The sequence below is a fragment of the Apteryx mantelli genome, chromosome 7, assembly GCF_036417845.1.
Source record: "Apteryx mantelli isolate bAptMan1 chromosome 7, bAptMan1.hap1, whole genome shotgun sequence".
Classification (NCBI taxonomy): domain Eukaryota; kingdom Metazoa; phylum Chordata; class Aves; order Apterygiformes; family Apterygidae; genus Apteryx; species Apteryx mantelli.
Window position 1 is genome coordinate 3,206,882 of NC_089984.1, and position 19,630 is coordinate 3,226,511.

The 19,630-nt window shown below is 40.1% G+C and overlaps 1 protein-coding gene across 1 annotated transcript in view; it reads right to left on the minus strand.

The window, feature by feature from the left end:
* Positions 1–6,429: 6,429 nt before the first annotated feature.
* The window catches only part of PTEN (phosphatase and tensin homolog), a 48,521-nt gene continuing 35,320 nt past the window's right edge, over positions 6,430–19,630 (minus strand). Inside the window, exons 7-9 of the mRNA XM_013955762.2 lie at positions 19,239–19,405; positions 10,915–11,139; positions 6,430–10,010 (exon numbers count right to left, since the gene is read on the minus strand). Of these exons, the coding sequence (XP_013811216.1) occupies positions 9,825–10,010; positions 10,915–11,139; positions 19,239–19,405 (578 nt within the window). The 3' untranslated portion in view covers positions 6,430–9,824. The remainder of the gene's footprint in view (positions 10,011–10,914; positions 11,140–19,238; positions 19,406–19,630) is intronic.

A 19,630-nucleotide genomic window follows, 5' to 3' on the forward strand; every position in this document is an offset into this window, starting at 1 on the left:
TCTCAGTCTTCAGAGGTTATCAGGACTTAGCCAGGCAAAGCCATATATACCTTGATCTAGTATTGATATTAGTCCTGCTCCAAACAGGAGGTTGAACTACAGACCCCTAAAGAACCTATCTAAACAACATTTCTATGATGCTACGAAATATCCACCTACAGGAATGCCATATTTTCTGAGAGCATTACACATCCTGCTTCTAGCTGCAGTTATCCTATGTTTGAGAAGGCAGAAAAACCTCAAGGCCAAAAATTTAACTAGGACCTGCAACCTTGACTCTGGTAGTCAAGCCATGCTATGCAAAGTATGCACCTGAGCAAGCAACCCCAGTTAGCCCACAGCTAACTGCAATGCAATTACACTGCAATGACTCTGGGATGGAAAGAGCCCACAGTATTTCCCACTGTCTGCAATCAAGTCCATCATGGGTTGGGACCCTCACAGAAGGCACTAATTAACACACAGGTCCTGACTTCCTGGCATGCTGCAGTTTGCAGTCATCCACAGGAAGGCAGAGGAGCCAGGCAGATTAACTGCAGACACATTAACCGTGTTGACAGTGCCCTCCATTCACAGTCAGTCCTTCCTAGCAAAGCAATGAGAACATGCTTCTCCCTCCTTGGTTAACGTAGCAACCACGAGCCATGGGGTGAGTGTTACCAGCAGGCTGCAGTGACTGGCATAAAGTAGTCCATACTTTCATCATCAGCATCAAATCTTCCTCCTCATATTGGGCAAGAGACATTCTGCAAACCTAAGATTTTATCAAGTGAGTAGGATTTTATTCTATGTGACTTGAACATAGGTTTGCCAGATGGAGTTGGACAGATGAAGAAGGTAATGCTTGTTCCTTGCAGCTTCTTGCTTCTTTGCTTCAACCTTCGGGGGAAGCAAGGGTGACCTCTGGAGCGCCAAAGCACATACCCAACAAGAATAGGACACACTGACTTCATCCTTGGGTGCCATCCATTCACCTGCTTCACAGGAGTACAAGTCAAGAAGCTGGCAGCTGCCAAACAGCCTCTGCTGGAAGAGAAACCTTGGATGGACTCAGAGCAGGAGATCGTTCACAAACTTCAGAAGAAAGCAGAGGTAAGTCACAGAGGAACAGTACACAACACCTGAACTCTTGGTCTCAAAGCTCAGTGTCTCCAGCATCATGAGGAGCAGAAGTAAAGGAGAAGCAGCAAAGTGGAAAGACGACACCCCATGACAAAACCAGTATAGGGTGCACCACGGTCATGCAGGAGGAAGGTTGGGGAGCCAGCCTTCGGAAAGGGACTGCACGGCAACCTCATGGGCCCAGGACCAACATCAGTCTGGAGCCATGCCAGTTGCCAAGCGAGAAAGGCAGATACCTCTCTAGGAATGTCTTTGCTCAGGATAAATCCACATAAGAGATGCTGGGGGCTGAGCTGGTCACAGGGCCTGGAGGGCATCTTCTCAGCACACTCAAGCAACAAAATCCAGAGCTTAAGCTCTCATCTTGTTTAACACTTAGGAAATGGCCACAGATCTGGGGTACAGAGGTGTCTCTGAGGCGAGATGAACAGCAGGAGTGCCATTTGGAAGAGGATACAACTTTCACACGGAGCACGAAGTTCAAAAGGAGGCCTTTGAAGAAGGCATCAGAAGCAAATGGCAAAGAACAGCTAGCAACATATCAAGAAACAATCAAGCAGCAAAGCATTCCCACTCAACTCGCGGAAAGCAACTAGCCAGGCAGCAGGTATGATCCCTCTTACATGCCACATGCTTAACAGGAAGAGAGGAGGGGATCATCTTTGAGAGACTCTACAAGGAAAAGCTTTCCAGGTTCATAAGGCAGGGCACAAGTATATGAGATATCAGTATGAATTCTTGGACAAAGCTTTTCCTTCCCTTTCACACATAAGAGCTCCAGGATGCTAACAGGAGATGCTAACAGGATGGACAGCCCCTTTGTGGTTCAAGTAATCCCAGTCTGGCAGAAGCATCTCCCTTCTCTTTACTACTTTCTTCCTTTTTCTTCGTTCCTCTTTGCCTTTTATTATTACTTAATATTTCTTAACTCAGTATTTCTCACTTGCTTTCAGCTCCTTCATTTTCCAGTGTGACAGCAGAGTTTATCCACATAGCTATGAGGCCCTCAGCCCTCTCAAACATGTCTCTGCTGCAAATGCGTTTACTTCGATGGCCAAACTGTAATCAGATCCAAGCATTATCACCTTATTGAGCCTTTAGACACTGAAAAATCATGGACCCAGGCTACTTTACTTGAGTTGTTTATGTGGATCCACACACACATATGAAAAGAAGAGCCAAGTCTTTCTCTAGGGCTAATATTCCAAGAATGGAAATAACATCCACTCACAAGCAAAAAGGAGAATGATCAGTCTTCTTCCACTGCTTCATGATCTTTACACACCTTTAACACAAACGATCCCCAAGCCAGTATCTCAAATTCACCTCCTTTTTGAGCTCAGCTCACCAGATGCCTCTCAGACACCTCTCATCAGCTGTTTTACTACCGTCTTAGCAAAAGTTTAGCAGAACTCTCTAAATATGCTCCATCGCTCCTTTTCTCTCACAAGTTCCCCGACTCCACTCATAAGATTTTTCTCCCATTACCAAATCCTGCCTCACATCAAAGACTTTGCTTTCTTATCCTCTGAAATCATTAATTTCCATTAAAAGAAATGTTCACTCATGCACATATTTCCATTACAGAATCCTTCCTATTTTCATCTCTGTCATTTTCCTTTTTCTAACCCACAACTGTCATGAGGGAAGGGGAAACTTTCTTCTCTGCTAATAACTGTCCACTTGCTCAAATTTCTTAACGTTTCTCACCTGCTTTCAAGCCCCTTCATCTTCCAAGCCTATATTATCCCTAGTTTGTTGAAGGCCAAAAGCCCACCTTTAAACCCTTTTCTACTCTGCCATAAGGAGAAGTTCAAACCATACAGACAGATTTGGCACAGGAAAACGTAGGCCAGGCTAGACTGCATTTAACTAACACAATTTTTTGTGCAGGTTGTTCAACACGAGTACGTGCGCACATCATTCCCATTAGGCGGTACAAATGCATGCTGGCTCTGTGCAGTGCATCAGCAGCTCATTGAGGCAAACATCTGCTGAACTTGCACAACCCTGACACTTTTCAGAACCATTCTTTTAAGACAAGCAACCTAAAAGTACTTCTCCTTGCTATGTCTTTGGACCGAAGCTTTTGTATACAAAAAAAAATGAAATAGGGAACAGACAGAAAAGAATTATCTAGGTCTTTGCTGCAATGAAGATACCAGTGGCTAAAAAGTTTGAAGAAAAGCAGAAGTCAAGGAAAAAAAAAAAAAAGATAATGAAACACCAAAAAAGCTCAACCAGGAAAAAAAATCTCAGAACACAGAGCGAGATGCCAAAAAGGCAAAAAACAAGTATTGATTTTTATTCCAGCAGATCCATCAGTTCAAAATAAATGTATTTTCTTGCCTGCCTAGCACACGATGTATTCAATTGCATGAAATAAGGACTTGAATTACCAAAGGAGGACAGCGGTGGGAAGAGGGGGGTGAGAAGAATCACAAGAAAAAGGTGGAAGCAGAGCTAGCACGCAATTCAAATTACATTTTCAAGAAAACATCATCTTGTAAAAATTGAGCCAGTTAACTATTTTACCTTACCTCCTTTTGTATCAATAGCCTCAGCCCAATTTAAACTGATTCGAGTCTGGAGAAACAACTTTGCCTAGATTCTCTATCGCTTCTTCCCTCCCCCTTCACTGCGCACATCCACACATATGATCAAAAACAAATTGCAACATTGGAAATACGCTCGTTTTACTGGCATATGCTGCTCATAACATGGTTACTGTAATTTCAAGAAGGATGCTCCATCAAACTAGGGCTTTCTCTCCGTATTGGCCACAAAGAGGCCCAAAAATGCCCTGAAAGTATTTAAGTTTCTTGCCATTTCACTTAGCTAAGTCACATTTTAGTCCCATTAGGGATAAAATATCCAGGGGTTTCAAACATGTTCCCTTGGATGTTCCCTCTGTTTTTATTTCAGCATTATTCCCAATCTGCCTTGGCTGGCATCAGTGAAAACACGGGCACCTCACGTGTCACGCCTGACACTGAAGCAATCTTCGTGTCACGCCAATGTTCCTCCTGAAGCTGGAGGAACCGCTTTGCTTTTGTCCCCATGCTGAAAACCAAGGAAAATAAGCCAAACTGAGACAAAAATTATTTCAGAGCTCTGGAGTTTGAAAAATACAACACAGCAAGTGGAACTACTGAAAGCTGGCTTTGATGGCCACTCTGCAGAGAAACAAGTGGTGGCCCGTCTGGTCTACAGAAACATCCTGATTAGCGTATGCCATTACTCATTTCATAACAAAAATGCCAACCAACTTCAAAGAAGTCCTTCCATAGAGTCTGCTACCAACATAACTCCTCCTAAAAAGAGCATAATTTGTAACTAAGACCAGTTTAAACAAGTCAAGCTAGTTATTGACAATCACTTTATGGCATCTGCATAAACGGAGCTGCTGTTTGCTACTGCCACTGGAGAAGAGGTGCTCACAAAGCCACCAGCATCGAAGCTCTCAACAGGACAGTCAGTAAGAGAAGACCAGAGGAATCACAGATGTAGAGATGGAGCACACAAGCGCCCTCCACACGTCACCTACCATGATCCTAGAGAGCTCAATTAGCACATGCGTTACAAGAGTGTTCATGTGTACAGCCATAACTGGAAAAAAATAACGTTGGTATTTCTCATAGAGAAGCTGCTAGCCATTGGAAAGTACTGGAGCATGCAACTTTTAGCTTCAACAGGACAAGAATATAAATCAAATACAATATTCCATTCACGTAGTAACAGCACTTCAAAAATCAACAAGCTATATCCACGGCAAAGCGGTAACGCAGCAGCGGCGAAGGGCAAGCACCTAGCAGAGGTCCCTAATGTTCAGCAGAATACTTGAAAATACAAGTTGGGAAGACGGCATAACGCATCTCTAAACTTTCAGCTTGCCATCACGGCACCTGCTAAGGGTTTTGTTCTGCACAGAGAACTGGTCTGACAATACACACAAAGGGAAATGCACAGAAAGATTATCCCTCTCTTTACACTAGAATCCCTCATATATATATATATATATATATGCATATATATATATATACACACACACACATGTGAGGAGAGATATGTGTATATATATATATCTCTCTCTCTACATACACTTTTTTTTTCCTCAAAGTAGCTACTCAACACATACTGAATGCTGTCCAGACTTTTCCTTAAAACTTCCATCCTTCCTTTCTAAACCTGCCCACTCCGCTCCCATTTTCTACATAAAAATATGTACCAAAGAAGCGTGCATTAACAGCCTAATACTGTGTTATTAAACCAGTATTAAGCACTTATCATTCACATAAGAGGACCAGATACAGCAGGGAAAAATTCCAACGCCTATAAACAGCAAAAACACTTTTCACTTCTCTTACCACAAAGAGGAGAAAGGCTCACAGTACCAAACATCTACCCAATACGTGAGTTAAAAGGCAGGTGTGTTTTTGAAGACCTTCAGTCAGATGTCATATAGATCCGAGGTTAAAACAAGGGTAAGGAAGATATCAAAATGAGAGTTATCTAAACTATTCAGAGTTCTGCTAAGTGACTTCCAAACACCTTCCAGGAACTCAAAAGTGTAGAAGAGCACCCTACTTTATCTCCACTTTTTCCAGAATCCCGGGAAATGCAGACGCTCTCCACTAAGGTCGCTATCAGTCTTTTCTTTCCTACAGGCTCAAACGGTAACCCTAATGCAGAAGGGAAAGACAACCTATTTCTTAAGTGCTACTATGAAATCTATCTTGAAAATAGAAGAGGAACAAAAGCAAACAGCTCCCCAGCCCCCCTGCTCCACTCCTCCCCAAAAAACCCTGGTACTTAACATGTGCAAAGCATGTTATTCCACCAGGGAAAAAAAGATATCTCATTGTCAATTTAAAGCTACTGGAGTTTTGAGTTTCAGAAAAGCCTTCTCAGTTTGATTAGCATTTCATTTTGCTGGAAATGTACCAGATTATATAAAAAAGGTAGGCAAAACACACTTTGGCAGGAATTTTCTTACTTGGAGACTAAAAATAATTTAGTTCCCCAGGAAATCAGAGTGCTGTCACAGTTAAAAAAAAAAAAAAAAAAACTTTTCAGAAGTCACTGCACACAATCTGCACTTCTAATGCCTACATTTGTTTAAAGCTTCTGAATATAAAAGGGTTTTAAACCACAGTTCTCTTAAAATATGCTTGTTACATACAAGGAGCTCCTTCCAGAGAAGCGTCCTTTGCTCTAACCGTCATGCTCAAAATTGCATTGCCGAAAAGCAAGATCAGCATCTGACCACTTTATGCTCAAAAATACTTCAATAAAACACCCACACAGTGACAAGAATGAGACTTTAATCAGTTTTAAGTGGAGTTTTAACACTAAGAGATAAAGGGTTGTTAAACACAATAACAAACGGACATCTGATTTGTATGAGGCATTATCCTGTACATGTCATACTTGGTTTTTGTGTATCCTCAGTGCATAGCATTACACACAGAGCCACTGTTGCACAGCACAATAGTATTTGAAGAGGCTGAATCAGAGTAAGGCTGCTTAACAGACTGATTTTTTTTTTTTTTCCTTTTAGTATCTATATATATATATGCTATATGAAAACAGACTGAAAATTTGAACTGGCAGAGAAAGGCAGCTCTGCCGAACGCTGCAGTTGGAGCCCCTTTTAGTGCACAGTTCCACCCCATCCATCTGCATGCATGACACTTTCTAACAGTATTTAAAAGGTAAACGAGGCACTTCGTGGCAACCACAGGCATCGTTAACATATTGCACACATTTGCTATGACTAAACATGGAACTTGCACACTAGCATCCTATTTTTTTTTTATTTTATTTTTTTTTGAAAGCTGAAACATTCGATGCTGCATGTAAACTCCACTTCAGTTTACAATGTGTGCCACAGGAAGGAATCCGGATGCTATTTATACAATTGCCCTTTAATAGCTGTGGCAAATATTTTGAGTGGGGCTACCAATGACTAGGGATGCTTCAGGGCCTGAACAGTAAGCTCTTACAGAAGTGATGCCTTCAAGTAGTTTCAGACATGTAAGCTGTTGCACATCCAAAAGTTTAAGCATACAGTCCAGAAACTCAAGGAGAGATTACCTACAGAATGCAGTTCAAGCTAATTATGAATACTGTCATAAATAAAGTTTTAATAAGGACTCAAAAACCTTTCAGTCATAGTAATTCTTGTCAACTTCTATGGGGGTGGTAACTGAAATAAAGTATAGGAGAGTATGTATAATATATATTTATATATATAATATATATATATATATAATGCCATTTTTCCATTTCCAATGACTACACCATAAAATGTAAGCAAGGCTTCTCAAAAACATCGAAACATTCAAAATCAAAACCCTCATTCCAACCTTCACATTCCAAAGGAAAAATAACAGTGCAAAAGCCCATCACGTCATTATTTCCAATCCGGCCCTCAGTGTTACATACTGGAACCTCTCCAATCAAATTTTCTTATCATGAGTCCAAAAGCGGGACACAGAACAGTGTCAATATCCAAGGATTTTTAAAGCATGAACATTTTTGTTTATTAGCCAACAACTTTCAACTGTTAAAAACAGACAGGGTGAAACATGATTCAAAGGGTACGAGTTAAGTGTCACGTCTCAAGGTAACCAACCACCTCCTGCTCGGCAATAACAATGGGAATAATGAGTGCTGGAACCAGCGATCTTGATCCGATATTAAAGATATTAAAGTCTAATTAAACCTACAAGTCAGAAAATATTTACCAGCTTGGTTAGAAGTTAGAGTCATGAATTTCGTGAGCAAAACTGACCAACAGATACCCCAAAAAAGCACTTTATACCTTTATTTACCAAGAGTAGTTAATGGAAATCCTGCCTTGTCTTATTCAAAATCTTACCATTAATGCTGTTGTACAGGGCTCTTATTGATTCCATACGCAGTTGTTATCTAGGTGAGAACACAGCTAATGAACTTTGATGTCAGCACCAATAAGTTAATTAAATGGGGGGGTTTACATCCTAAAGAAGTGTAAATTTGGGGACAGCTATTCGTGGTGTTCTTCAGAGCAAACAATTTTGTCAGCTACTTCACATTTATATACAACAGTAGTTGTACTCTGTTAAGTCATCTGCAGTCTGGGCATGTCAATTATATACTGAAAGTGAATCTCAAATCCCTACTCCTGGCTATATCCCTAGGAACAAATGATACAATATTGCCATTTTAGAAATTTAATTTGTTTTTTTTTTAATAGCAAACAATATATTTGGGACAAGTTCTGGTTTTAAAAAGTACACATCCTCGTTTCTGTGCAGTGTTGAGAACTTACTGCAACACTGGTTTCCTCTACACCATGTGTGATGTCTCTTTTTAAAACATTGTAGGTACTGAGTATTCAAGTAAAATTCCCTAACAGTTAATGACATTTTTAAAAAAGTGTGCAAAACTGCAAAACTCATTGTAATAGAATGTGTAAGGTCAAAGGGGTGGAACGGCTGACAGAGGTTTGATTGAATAAATGCATCATAAATCTTCAAAATAAACACTAACCTGGAGAATCTCCAATTGAAGTTTCCTGTGCACCATTACAAAATATTTTTATATTAATGAGAAAAAGCTTGCAAGGCAGCACATGAAGTATTCACAGCAGGAATATGATTGAAAAACTAATAATATAAATGTAAGATGTTGACTGATGTATGTACTAATAGCATCTGACTTTTAGCACTGGCCTTGATTACACAGGAGATGGAGCAGCCATTACAATTCGGAAAAAACAATTAATAAATCATTGTCAAATTTTGTAACAATTTGTTTAAAGCCCGTATTTTAGTTGATAGCCTCCACATTTGTATGGTTAAGTCATTGTTGCTGTGTTTGTGGGTTTTTTTTCTGTGACCCCAATAATTTTTATCCCTTCATTTGTGGGTCTTTAGGATGTTGCGAAGGTTCATTCCTGTACCCCTATACAGAATCACTCCCTCTAGCTGCCTTTTCTAGCACCATTACACTTAAAAAAAATAAAATGCACAAACAACAAGCAGTGACAGCGGCCAACTCTTCAATTGTCCAGGATGAATTACGGTAGCATGCTAAAGAAAGGTGCATGTAAAGAGCTGGACATGGTACAGAGGCCAAGCTCCAGCAGACTATATTCCTTTCTGAGCATTACTTTCCATCCCCCATCCAAAATACATGCATTAGAATGTAGTAAAACCTTCTAGAAACTTCTCTGAGCCAACTGCAGACTTTTCTGTTGCCACATTAAGTGCAAAAAAAGGGGCAGGATGTGAACCTGTATATTTGTATTTTTTTGAAACTTTGTTTGGTGACAGAACACAAAAGGAAAAATTCCTACGTATACACATTAGGTCTGTCTCCACTTTTATAAAACTGGAATAAAATGGGAAAGTGCCATCTTTATAGTTCCTAATTGAAGTTTTAATGTCCTTTTGACACAAAAAGGTATATACATATCAGAGCTACGTAACCTTTTTTTTTTTTCTCCAACTGGACAAGTGTCAAACCCTGTATATTTATAGGGCAAAACAAGATTGGTCAGGAGAGAATTGTTCCTATAATTGGTAATCTGACACTATGTCCTATTGCCATTTAAAAAGGTCCTTTTTTCAGTTTATTCAAGTTTGTCACTCTTCGTATGTGTGTGTTGTTTTTGTTTTTGTTTTTTTTTTTTTTATCTCCGATAGAAAAAATATTCAGACTTTTGTAATCTGTGTATGCTGATCTTCATCAAAAGGTTCATTCTCTGGATCAGAGTCAGTGGTGTCAGAGTATCTATAATGATCAGGTTCATTGTCACTAACATCTGGTGTTACAGAAGTTGAACTGCTAGCCTCTGGATTTGATGGCTCTTCTACTGTTTTTGTGAAAAATAGCTTCACCTAGGAAAGGAAAAAACAACATTTAAAAAGGGAACCTCAACATTAACTGAGCAGAGGTAACAATGCAATTTTGAACAGCACAGCTCCTTTTGCTACACTGAATCACTCAAGTGCTCCTCTCTCTACTCAGGAAAGGAGGTGCTCTTCAAAGGGTAGCCGCCCCTCTCCTCCACTCCCCGCAAAATAAAGAACAAATTGCAAAATGGCAGTTTTTCTAGGCCCAGCCGAAAGATTTTTTGCATATTTGCATCAACCATTTGTACTCTGAGTTATAGCATGTGTGTTCAGGTAATTATGACCATTACCTTCAAAGGAAAGAATATGGAAAACCTGCAGCGCTGCTGTGGACAAATGATATTTTATGAACAACCCAAAATTCCTTCTTGGTTTTTACTTTTTTTTGAAGCAGCACTGGCAAGGGCTCACACTCCTCAAAGCTAAACCCAGAGGTTATAGGAGGCTAGCACTGGGCAGTCCTTTAAAGCAGGTACCTCTTCAAATCAGCTGAGGAATTACTGTGTAAAGCCCACGGGGCGAATGGCAAAGCTTCCTGAAAGGCAATGCAGCTGGTATAGGACTGCTGGTATAGAGACCGCTACCCAGGTCTCTGGGTTTCCTGCCACTGGTCTCTAACGACTTTGATTAAGACACTCCATGGAAAAAAACAAAGCCTCTACTCCCAGCTTTCCACCGTCTTAACATAAGCACTCCAATACCATGTACTGACTGCCTGAAAAGCAAATAAACTTCAAGAGGTAGAACCTTTGCTAAATGGTGGAAAACTCATGTGAATTCAGTTTCTCCATATACAGCAGTTTCAAATGGTTCCTCCACAAGGCAAGACAGACAAGTCAGACAACTGCATGCAGCTTTTCAGCTTGGTTTACACATAATATATACTGACCTTGAAGTTTGGAGAGAAATATCTGTTGGCTTTGTCTTTATTTGCTTTGTCTAGATCATTTTTTGTTAATGTAAGGATTAAATATTCCTTATCATTATCTGAGCGCTCTGTACTGAAAATACCATCAAGTTCCTGATCTGCAACTAGACTTCCATTTTCTACTTTGTCTGAATTTTCATCCAGTCCTATGAAGAATGTATTTACCCAAAAGTGAAACATTTTGTCCTGGGGAAGGAAAAAACACAAAGAACAAGGTTGCTTTAGTATTCACTAATGGCATATTAATTTGACCAATATATCATTTGGTGAAAAACAAATCAGCAATATCAAATGAAACGTTTTTGGACAACAGTACATCACTGGTTACATTGCATGCAAAGACATTTTCACCAATTCTCCAAGACAATACACACAACTCTGCATTGATCAGACTAAATTTTAACCCATTAATCTTTCAGAAGTCACTCCTTATTAAAAGGTGCTTTTAAAACAATCAGACCTACAAAAAAGCAGATGACAGTAAATCAAACAAGTGTTAAATAGTAATTACAAGGCATAAAGAGATTTTTCTTGCATGTATCTTCCAAGCAGTAGCCAAACCTAATAGACAACTTCACAAACGAGCTTGGATGAGTAACATTTAGAGAACATCTTTCTCCTTGGCTTCCTGTATAAAAGGATGCTTTTTTATTTTGATATAGAAATAGTATTGAGCAAACAACCCAAAACACAGATCTGCTATCTTAGTGGACTCCTTGGTCTACAGCAGCAATTTCTAATGGTCAGATGCTTGCTGACAATTAAGAGAAAGTCAGACTCTGAAATTGTCTGTTGTTCTTCCACACACAATTAATTAGAAGCTTAAGGATACTGGCATTGGCGGTTTAAGAATATTCTCCTTAAGCGGAACTTGACAAGAGACAGTCAATAGCTATCTGGAAAGGTACAAGTTAGCTTATCTAATATAATACTGCCACATGCAGCCACACACAAAAAGGCAAAATACATGTTTTTAAGAAGTCAGTGGAGTGCTAGCTGATACCAGCCCGTACATCACATCCTTCATGACCACAAGAACCACTGTTGAATACTGTTGTGGGTGGCTGTCTTCGTATGTGCTGCTGAACCAGGAGCAATAAATGTTTTGCTGTTGGCTAGGCAATGGCTGAAGATTAGATGCTCAGGAACTTCACCTGTAAGCTCTCAGGTAAATAGCTGCATAGTATGTACTAAAGGTTCTTGTAATACTTCTCTATCATTTGCCACACTTGTCAGTCAAGCGTAGATGTTTCCAAGATCAACTACTATTAATAGGTTGGGTCTTGACTAGCACATTGAACCTTCTGTATCCGAAACTCACAGCTATATTTACTTCCTCTTTACAAATAAAGGTTTCTGGTTTGAGCCATTTGAGTTTTATGGCAAAAGATCCAAAATGCAAATAGTCCGTCTTCCCACAATAGTCAGTATCTCTACATTTTCCCTAAAGCTGGCAGGGAGAGGATGACACAAAGCTAGTACATACCAGAATTTAACATCCCTTGATGTTATACAGGAACAGAATGTGGACCAAACTCCATCCAAGCTAATTTAGGTACTGCGCTTACAAGCCAGTCAGATCTAATTCCAACTTTCTTATTGGAAAACCCACGACCTATCCAATCTTCCTAGCTATAAACCTCTGCTGGCAATTGAGAATATCAGAGATAGCACCGAAGTGGTTCTAATGCATATCACATTAGGATCCCTCCCTCTTGGAGGCAATTTTGCACCAGCAAAACATCACAACATTTTCCTGGGGCGTCGGGGCGAAGGAAAGAGGAGGGAAGCAAAGAGAAGGACTATTGCTTAAGTTGCATTCTTTTCCTCACAAATTAATAGAAGTCTGTAAGCACACAGACATATAGGGAATTCAAAAGTGTCTGATGAAACAACTTCTATATGTCTTCTCCCCCAAAGTTTAGTAGTCCCATTTTCAGTATTTTATGAAAGCATACAAAATAGATTCCAGCTGGCGTGTACTTCTATAAACACTAAAGGGAGAGCAACCTTTAAAAAAGTCCAAGGGAAAAGAAGGAAGTTAAATATCTGTCAGAAATACTTACGGTAGTCAAGCAGTTACCCACTCCAACACAGGCCTCATCAGTACCTTTGTGAATCAACAGTTAGTTTACCAGAACATGCTGTAAATGCAGTTGTCTTGGAATGCTAACAGATGTTTGCCACTGCCACCAAGTCCCTTCAAGTCATCATATCTACAGGAATCACCAGACTTGTCAGGAACAACCTGCTCATACACCTAGCACTCTCTTCTTCACTAACACTGCCCCAGAAACAATCTAAAAATGCACATCCTTGGGATTTGGAGGTAGAGCCTGAATGTCCTGGGCAAGAGGATTTACTCTTCTGTAACACTCCAGCTCCAACAAGTCACCAGCCTGTCTGCCAGGTATGACTTTAAACTCTTGCCTGATGAAGAAAGTGCAAGTAGGCAAAATCCCCATGAAGGAGTCTCCAAGGTTCTCCTACGCCCAGGAGATGGAGCCCCTAAAGACATACAGTTCTCAGAAGAGATGAGGTGACTCCTCCTGCTCAAGACAGAAGAGATGCTCAGGTCAAAACAGAGAAACAATGAAGGACATCAACCCTTCAGCTACAGAACAGGAACAACATGGTTTCCAGGTGCAATCTGTGATAAACAGGGAGAGAAGGGAAGCCTGAGATTGGTGTTTCCAGCACTCAACAGTTCTGTAAGCAGGCAGACATATCACCTGTAGCCTCACCACTGGTGGAGAGGCCATCATTCCAGCAAGGATTCAGAGAAGAAACTGAATTTCAGATCCCACCTCTTGTACCTATGGTGATGGTACTACTGAAGTCTTGCATCTTCTTCAGTACCAAATTGCAAAAGTAGCAATGCACTTTGGTGCTAGTCCTTAGTACCACAAATGATGCCTCCAGCGATGTCAGCAGAAGAGAGGATGAAGCTGATGAACACGCTGCAGCAGATGATTGATGGAAAAAACTGCAAAATGGCTTATATCAATAGTGCTGAAACAGCTTTGCAGGAAAACAGTGCCAAAGCAAACAAGGTCACTGGATGCAAACCAGTGCCAGTGGAGGCAGAAAGCATGGTGTTGTCATGCCTCAGCTTAAGCTTGGTCAGGTGGAGCAGAACAAGGAAGGATTTACTTGGCACTTAAGGGCCAACCTGAACTGAAACTGCATGGACTCAGCTTTACCAATATTGTCTAGAGAAGACAAGAAAAATGATGAACTTCTCACCAGACATCTTTTAACCTGTTTCCCTTGGGATAAATTTGCAGAGCTCTCCAGGCCTTGGAGCCAAACAATACACCTCAGCTAAGCTGGCCACTTATGCTCTTATCACCTTCCAGCTTTCTAAAGCATCGAGTTATTTTTCTTCCTTTTCAGCTATGCTAACTTAATTAGGCTAAAAAATTACGTTCTTGGGTACTGGAACATGGCATGGTCACAAAAACTGAGAGAAGACTTAGTCACGTTTTTGGAATTAGCTCTTAAAGCTGGTAACTGTGTCACTGCTTCCACTGAAAAACAAAGCCCATTCTTCCAAGTGAGAATTCAATCAGCTTTACCAAGCTTCAGCAAAAATGGCAGGCTCCAAGATATTCCATAGGAGACGATGAAGAAAGCTCTAGTACGGGCCAATCAGAGGAATTTTAAAAACCAAGGCAAGAATTGTACTTAGTTTTTACATGGAAAACTACTGAAGACCAGAGTATTGGACCAAGTACTCACAGCAACGCTACTTAATGAATCAGCTTCTGAGAATTAGTATTAGCTGGTGGCTTTTTTCTTTTTTTGAATGTTTTGCTTCACTTCCGGTTACACAGTAATCTGCCTTAAAAATCACAGATATATTTCTTTTCATAACCAAATCTATATCATACGATCTACACTGCAGTATCAGACACCTGAAACAAAAGCTGATTTAATTGTATTGTTCTGACATATAATACTTATCCCTACCTTGTACAGTTTTTCAGTTCTCAGACTGACAAAACAAAACAAAACAAAAACCCTTCACTCCAGAGCTGATACCTGCCTCTGACTTCAGCCTGAGATCCAAAACCAAGATCAGTTAAGCCATCAGTTAGGAGTTCCCACGTGCTTCCGAGAGTTTAATTTTGCAGAGAAACCTACAGGCACTCAATCACTTTGGAGCAACATCTAAGGGTTTTCGTCATGCTATCCAGTAATCAGAAGATGGAGATCAAGTTTCAACCTGTTCCAGGCCAGCCTTACAGCCTTCCCGTCACTACAGCTAATGGAACTTATTGTACCATTTTTAGCTCAACAAGTTAAGGTCTTCTGTCATTTTCAGAGTAAGTTCAATATTTGCTAAGCAGCAATCACCCAAAGTACCATTTCCCTATATAGCATAATTTCTCTTCTCATCTATACAGACTCAGAGACAAAATGGTATACCCAGCTGTCAGCAATGCTGTCAGCACTGCCTATACTAGATTCTGGGTATAAAACAGCAATGACTATTACAGAAAACCCACAACAGTGTTTCTTTCATATCAATACTGGGAGGGCTCAGCACTGTAACCCTCCTGAAAAAGGTCTCCTCTACCCTAAGGCTCCACAGGTAGGATCCCCCCTGCATTATTATTATTAAACAGACTCTTGCTGAGGCAAGTGACTTCAGGATACTCTGAAATCTTTTAAGATTATCTTGTCAACATCAATAACCAGAAGAAAAAGGCTTCAAGATAGGTACATGGATGCAAAACCCACATCAAATTATCACATTCTATCCATCAGAAATTTGACACGAAACTAGTAACTGTACCTGATTCTCAAGCCATTTTGTTCTCATTTGAGCAAGCACACAGAGTGAAAGGAAGCAGCTACATCACACTGAAGGATGTGCTTGCTCAGAAGGCCCAAGAATACAGCGAACAAATTTATTAGACAAGAGAAGACCAAAAGCTGTGGACTTACCAGCTGCTGCCATGTGGCACAAATTATCAGCCCCTTACCAACATCTGCTCACCAGCACTAATCATCCCTTGATGGAAGTCAGCTCTCACCAGCCACTGAATTTGCTTAAAGTTCTGCTACTAAATAAAACAGGACACTTGACTGCTTTAAATTTTACAATAAGCACCTAGCATTGCAGTGTCAAAGTCACTTGGCCATTCAAGTTTGTTTCATCCAAACTAATTTTATCCAAGAAAAGCTTCGTCAAAGCTGAAGAGGATCCTCCGTACTAGAGAGCTCTGCAGGCAATGCTACTGTTGTTTAAAGGACTAAAGAGTCTGAAAGTGAATACAGAAGGTGAGCCAATCCAGAATGCTTCAGCTGAGTTCAGTGGTATCAAACACCAGAAAAGACCCAGCAAGAGGACAAGGAAGTTACCTTTATCTCTGGAGATAAGATATAGCCTTTCTCCAGCCTGATGCCCAGAAGGGATCAAAAATTACAGTTCAATGTTATTTTCTTAATTAGATTTCTTATAGAAAGTTAAAATGCTGAGTAGTAGATATGTGAGGCCTCAACATACGTGCAAGAAAGCTTGTTCAGCTACCTATAGATCTGCTAAGAGAAAACTTTGGAAGAGCAAGAATCAGCAACAGGCAACAGACATGTAGTTCCAGCTTCCATAAACGTGTGAATAAGCCAGAATCTCAGAAAAAATACTGTTACTCCTACTAAGCTACTCCTCATAGCTTAGATGGTCACCCCAGAGAGGTGATCATCTTTAAGATGTGAGAAACCTCCACGGTGGAAGGCACTCTCTGTGGGTTCTGATTAAAGATAGTGCAGAGTGAGGTTATCTAGAAAAGAAACAGAGTTCGCTATGTGAGTCAGAGGGGGCATCACAGATGTGAAACACCTGTACAGATAAATGTGTTCAAATTTATGCCAGGACAGGTTTTCTGCCACAAATATTCACCCTTTGCCCTTTTCTCATCTCAAGTCCCTTTATTTAACAGGTTGTCAAAAAGATGGTGTGGAAGAAGTATCTCTGGTGCCAAAGCAAGTTTTCAGAGATAGAGTATTTCACTAATTCTCAACATTAACAACTCGGTAGTGGGCTCATAAAATTAACAACTAAGATGCTTACACCTGACAGGACCACAGACCCAGTCCCAAACGCCCTAGAATTTGCGTGTTTGCATTGACACCAGTGCTCCCAGAAATATTCTTACTAGACTTGTGTAACACCATATACCTACCTACTTTTGGCAAGGTTGAAGGCAATTAGGAATTTGATCCAACAGATTTTTGAAGCAGATTATCTAGGTGGCTTCTCCTAGCCTCACAGAAGACAGTATTTTTCTGTCTGGAGAAGGGAAAGTTTTTATCTCTCAGAAAAGCTTGCAGTTGTGCAAAGCACAGCTTCCACCATCTCAGCATTTCCTAGCCCCAGCTGTCCAAAAAGACTGAGAAAAGGAGCATCTCCACAAGATCTGAAATCCACAGACCAAAATAATTAGGGTACTTGAAAAAAACTAGGAAAAAAGGGATAAAGAACCTCAGCGAGTAAAATTAGGTTCCTTAAGGAACAAAACCTTGGCTAATACAACACTATGAAATGAAACTTCAGCACATTTACATGCTTTCCACAGACAATTCTACACAAATTTTTTGAAGCATTCTTAAAGACAGAATATATACTGCAAAAAACATACGTAGTGACAAAGAGGATTTGTGACAAAGAGTTTGTGCTAGCCCTGGAACTCAATGCTCTCCACAGAGGTAAAACAAATACAGGAGTTCATTGCTGGTGTTAAAGGGCTGAGATCCAGCATCAGAAATCTGTATTGACACTCAGAGCTCACTGGGAGGAAGGGCAGCAGAAAATTTCCTATGAAGTCTGTTCATAAACCGTGTATTACTGAAGACAGTAAAGAAATGACAAAATATCCAGTTAAGATAGGACAGAGACAGGATAAAACAGGACCTTGTCTCAGATGTTTGGGTTTTGTTTCATCTCCTCCCTACATCCCTCATGTCTAGCCCACAGTACTTATCTGGATGCTCTTGTAAAAGTCATTTCTCAAAACTGACTCACGTGCATGGAAGTTCTAAATTTAAACGACTTTACTGTCGACTTAAACTAGAATTCCTATTTTAAAAATGCTGTTTTACAGTTCTGTGTATTGCATAGCTGTATTGATCAACTAAGACATCTGATTTAACAGGCAGAAGAAGAAAATATTCCCACTGAGAAACTGTTCAACTTTCACAAGCACCAGCACATGACAAATGCACGCAATGGAAGAGTACATTTTCAGCCTCTGAAAATTTATCATTAAACTAGTCAACAATTTTGTAACTGAACAGGCTCACAAACCAAAGAGTGGGTACATATATATAGACACACATCTAGCAGGTACAACCTGCACGCATGGTTATAACAGATTGTATGACCTTCTCAGACACTTAGGTTTCTGTCTCCTAATCCATTACAGTGTTTTGTTATTTTTATGGTTTGCCTGTGCAGAAGACTTGCTCAATGAATAAGTTTTATAACATCCATTAAGTAGTGAACAACTATTTGTAATGATCAGAATTAAGTGAGAAATACAAAGGTAACATGTAAGTCAACATGGCTTCATCCTCAGCCTTCATTTAGGTAGGTGTGAACTAGCTTCACAAGCACCAGAATTAATGAAACCCAACGATGAGGCACTCATCTTCAAGAACTGATTGACTCCGATGCCAAAGTAAGTTCCAGATTCATTTCTTCCCCCACAACCAGGACACTGATAGAAGTCTCACTTCTGAGCAGATTCTCTAACTGCCTGTCAAGGCATTCCAGCTGGGGGAAATGCTACAATACGAACCCAGGAGATGGCTGAATAGAGTGCAAAGACATTTTCACAAAGTGCGTAGGAACTCAATTATCTCCAAGATTCAACCAAATTTGACAGATGGATAGAAATCAGCCAACAGCACACAGACATCAAGATCTTATGTGCCTGCTAAAACTTTAAGAAAATGTAGTGAAGAAAACATCTGGAGTTAACTTGCTCAGTATGCAAGTCTATTTTTAGGATGAGAATGTTTCTTCCTCAATTAGATTACTCACTACTACCCTAACTACTGCAGTACATATCTAGTATAATTTTTATCCAACATTTATACTTAAACTCACTGAATCTCAAAATATCCAGCTTTCATTTTGTGGCAAATTGCCTACTTGGGAAAACTAGGCATCAAAGAATTAAATACTGCGATCACACATCACCGAACAAATAACCAACATCCCAGTCCTGCATCAGGGCTGGCTTTACAGTACTTTTGAGAAGAGTGAGAAAACCAACCTTTTTCAACATCTTGTTCTGTTTGTGGAAGAATTCCACTTTGATATCACCGCATACCGGCAAAGGTTGAGGGAATTCAAAGTACATATACTTGTCTTCACGTCTTGAGGGTCCTGAAGGGGAGGTGAATATCTTTACCTTTAGTTGGTACACCACAAACTGAGGATCTGCATGGCAAAACAGAGCGTCACTTCACAAGAAGTTTCTTAAACTGTCAAAAACATAATATTAGTTTCAGAATCATAACCATCAGCTACAATATTTTAAAAGGTTAAAAAAAGATATATTAAGCATTAAGCACTGCAATGCATCAAGAAAAACTTCACTTAATGTTACTGGAAACAACATCACAGATAGCTGTGCTTTGTAACAATACTCTCAGCCTACCACCA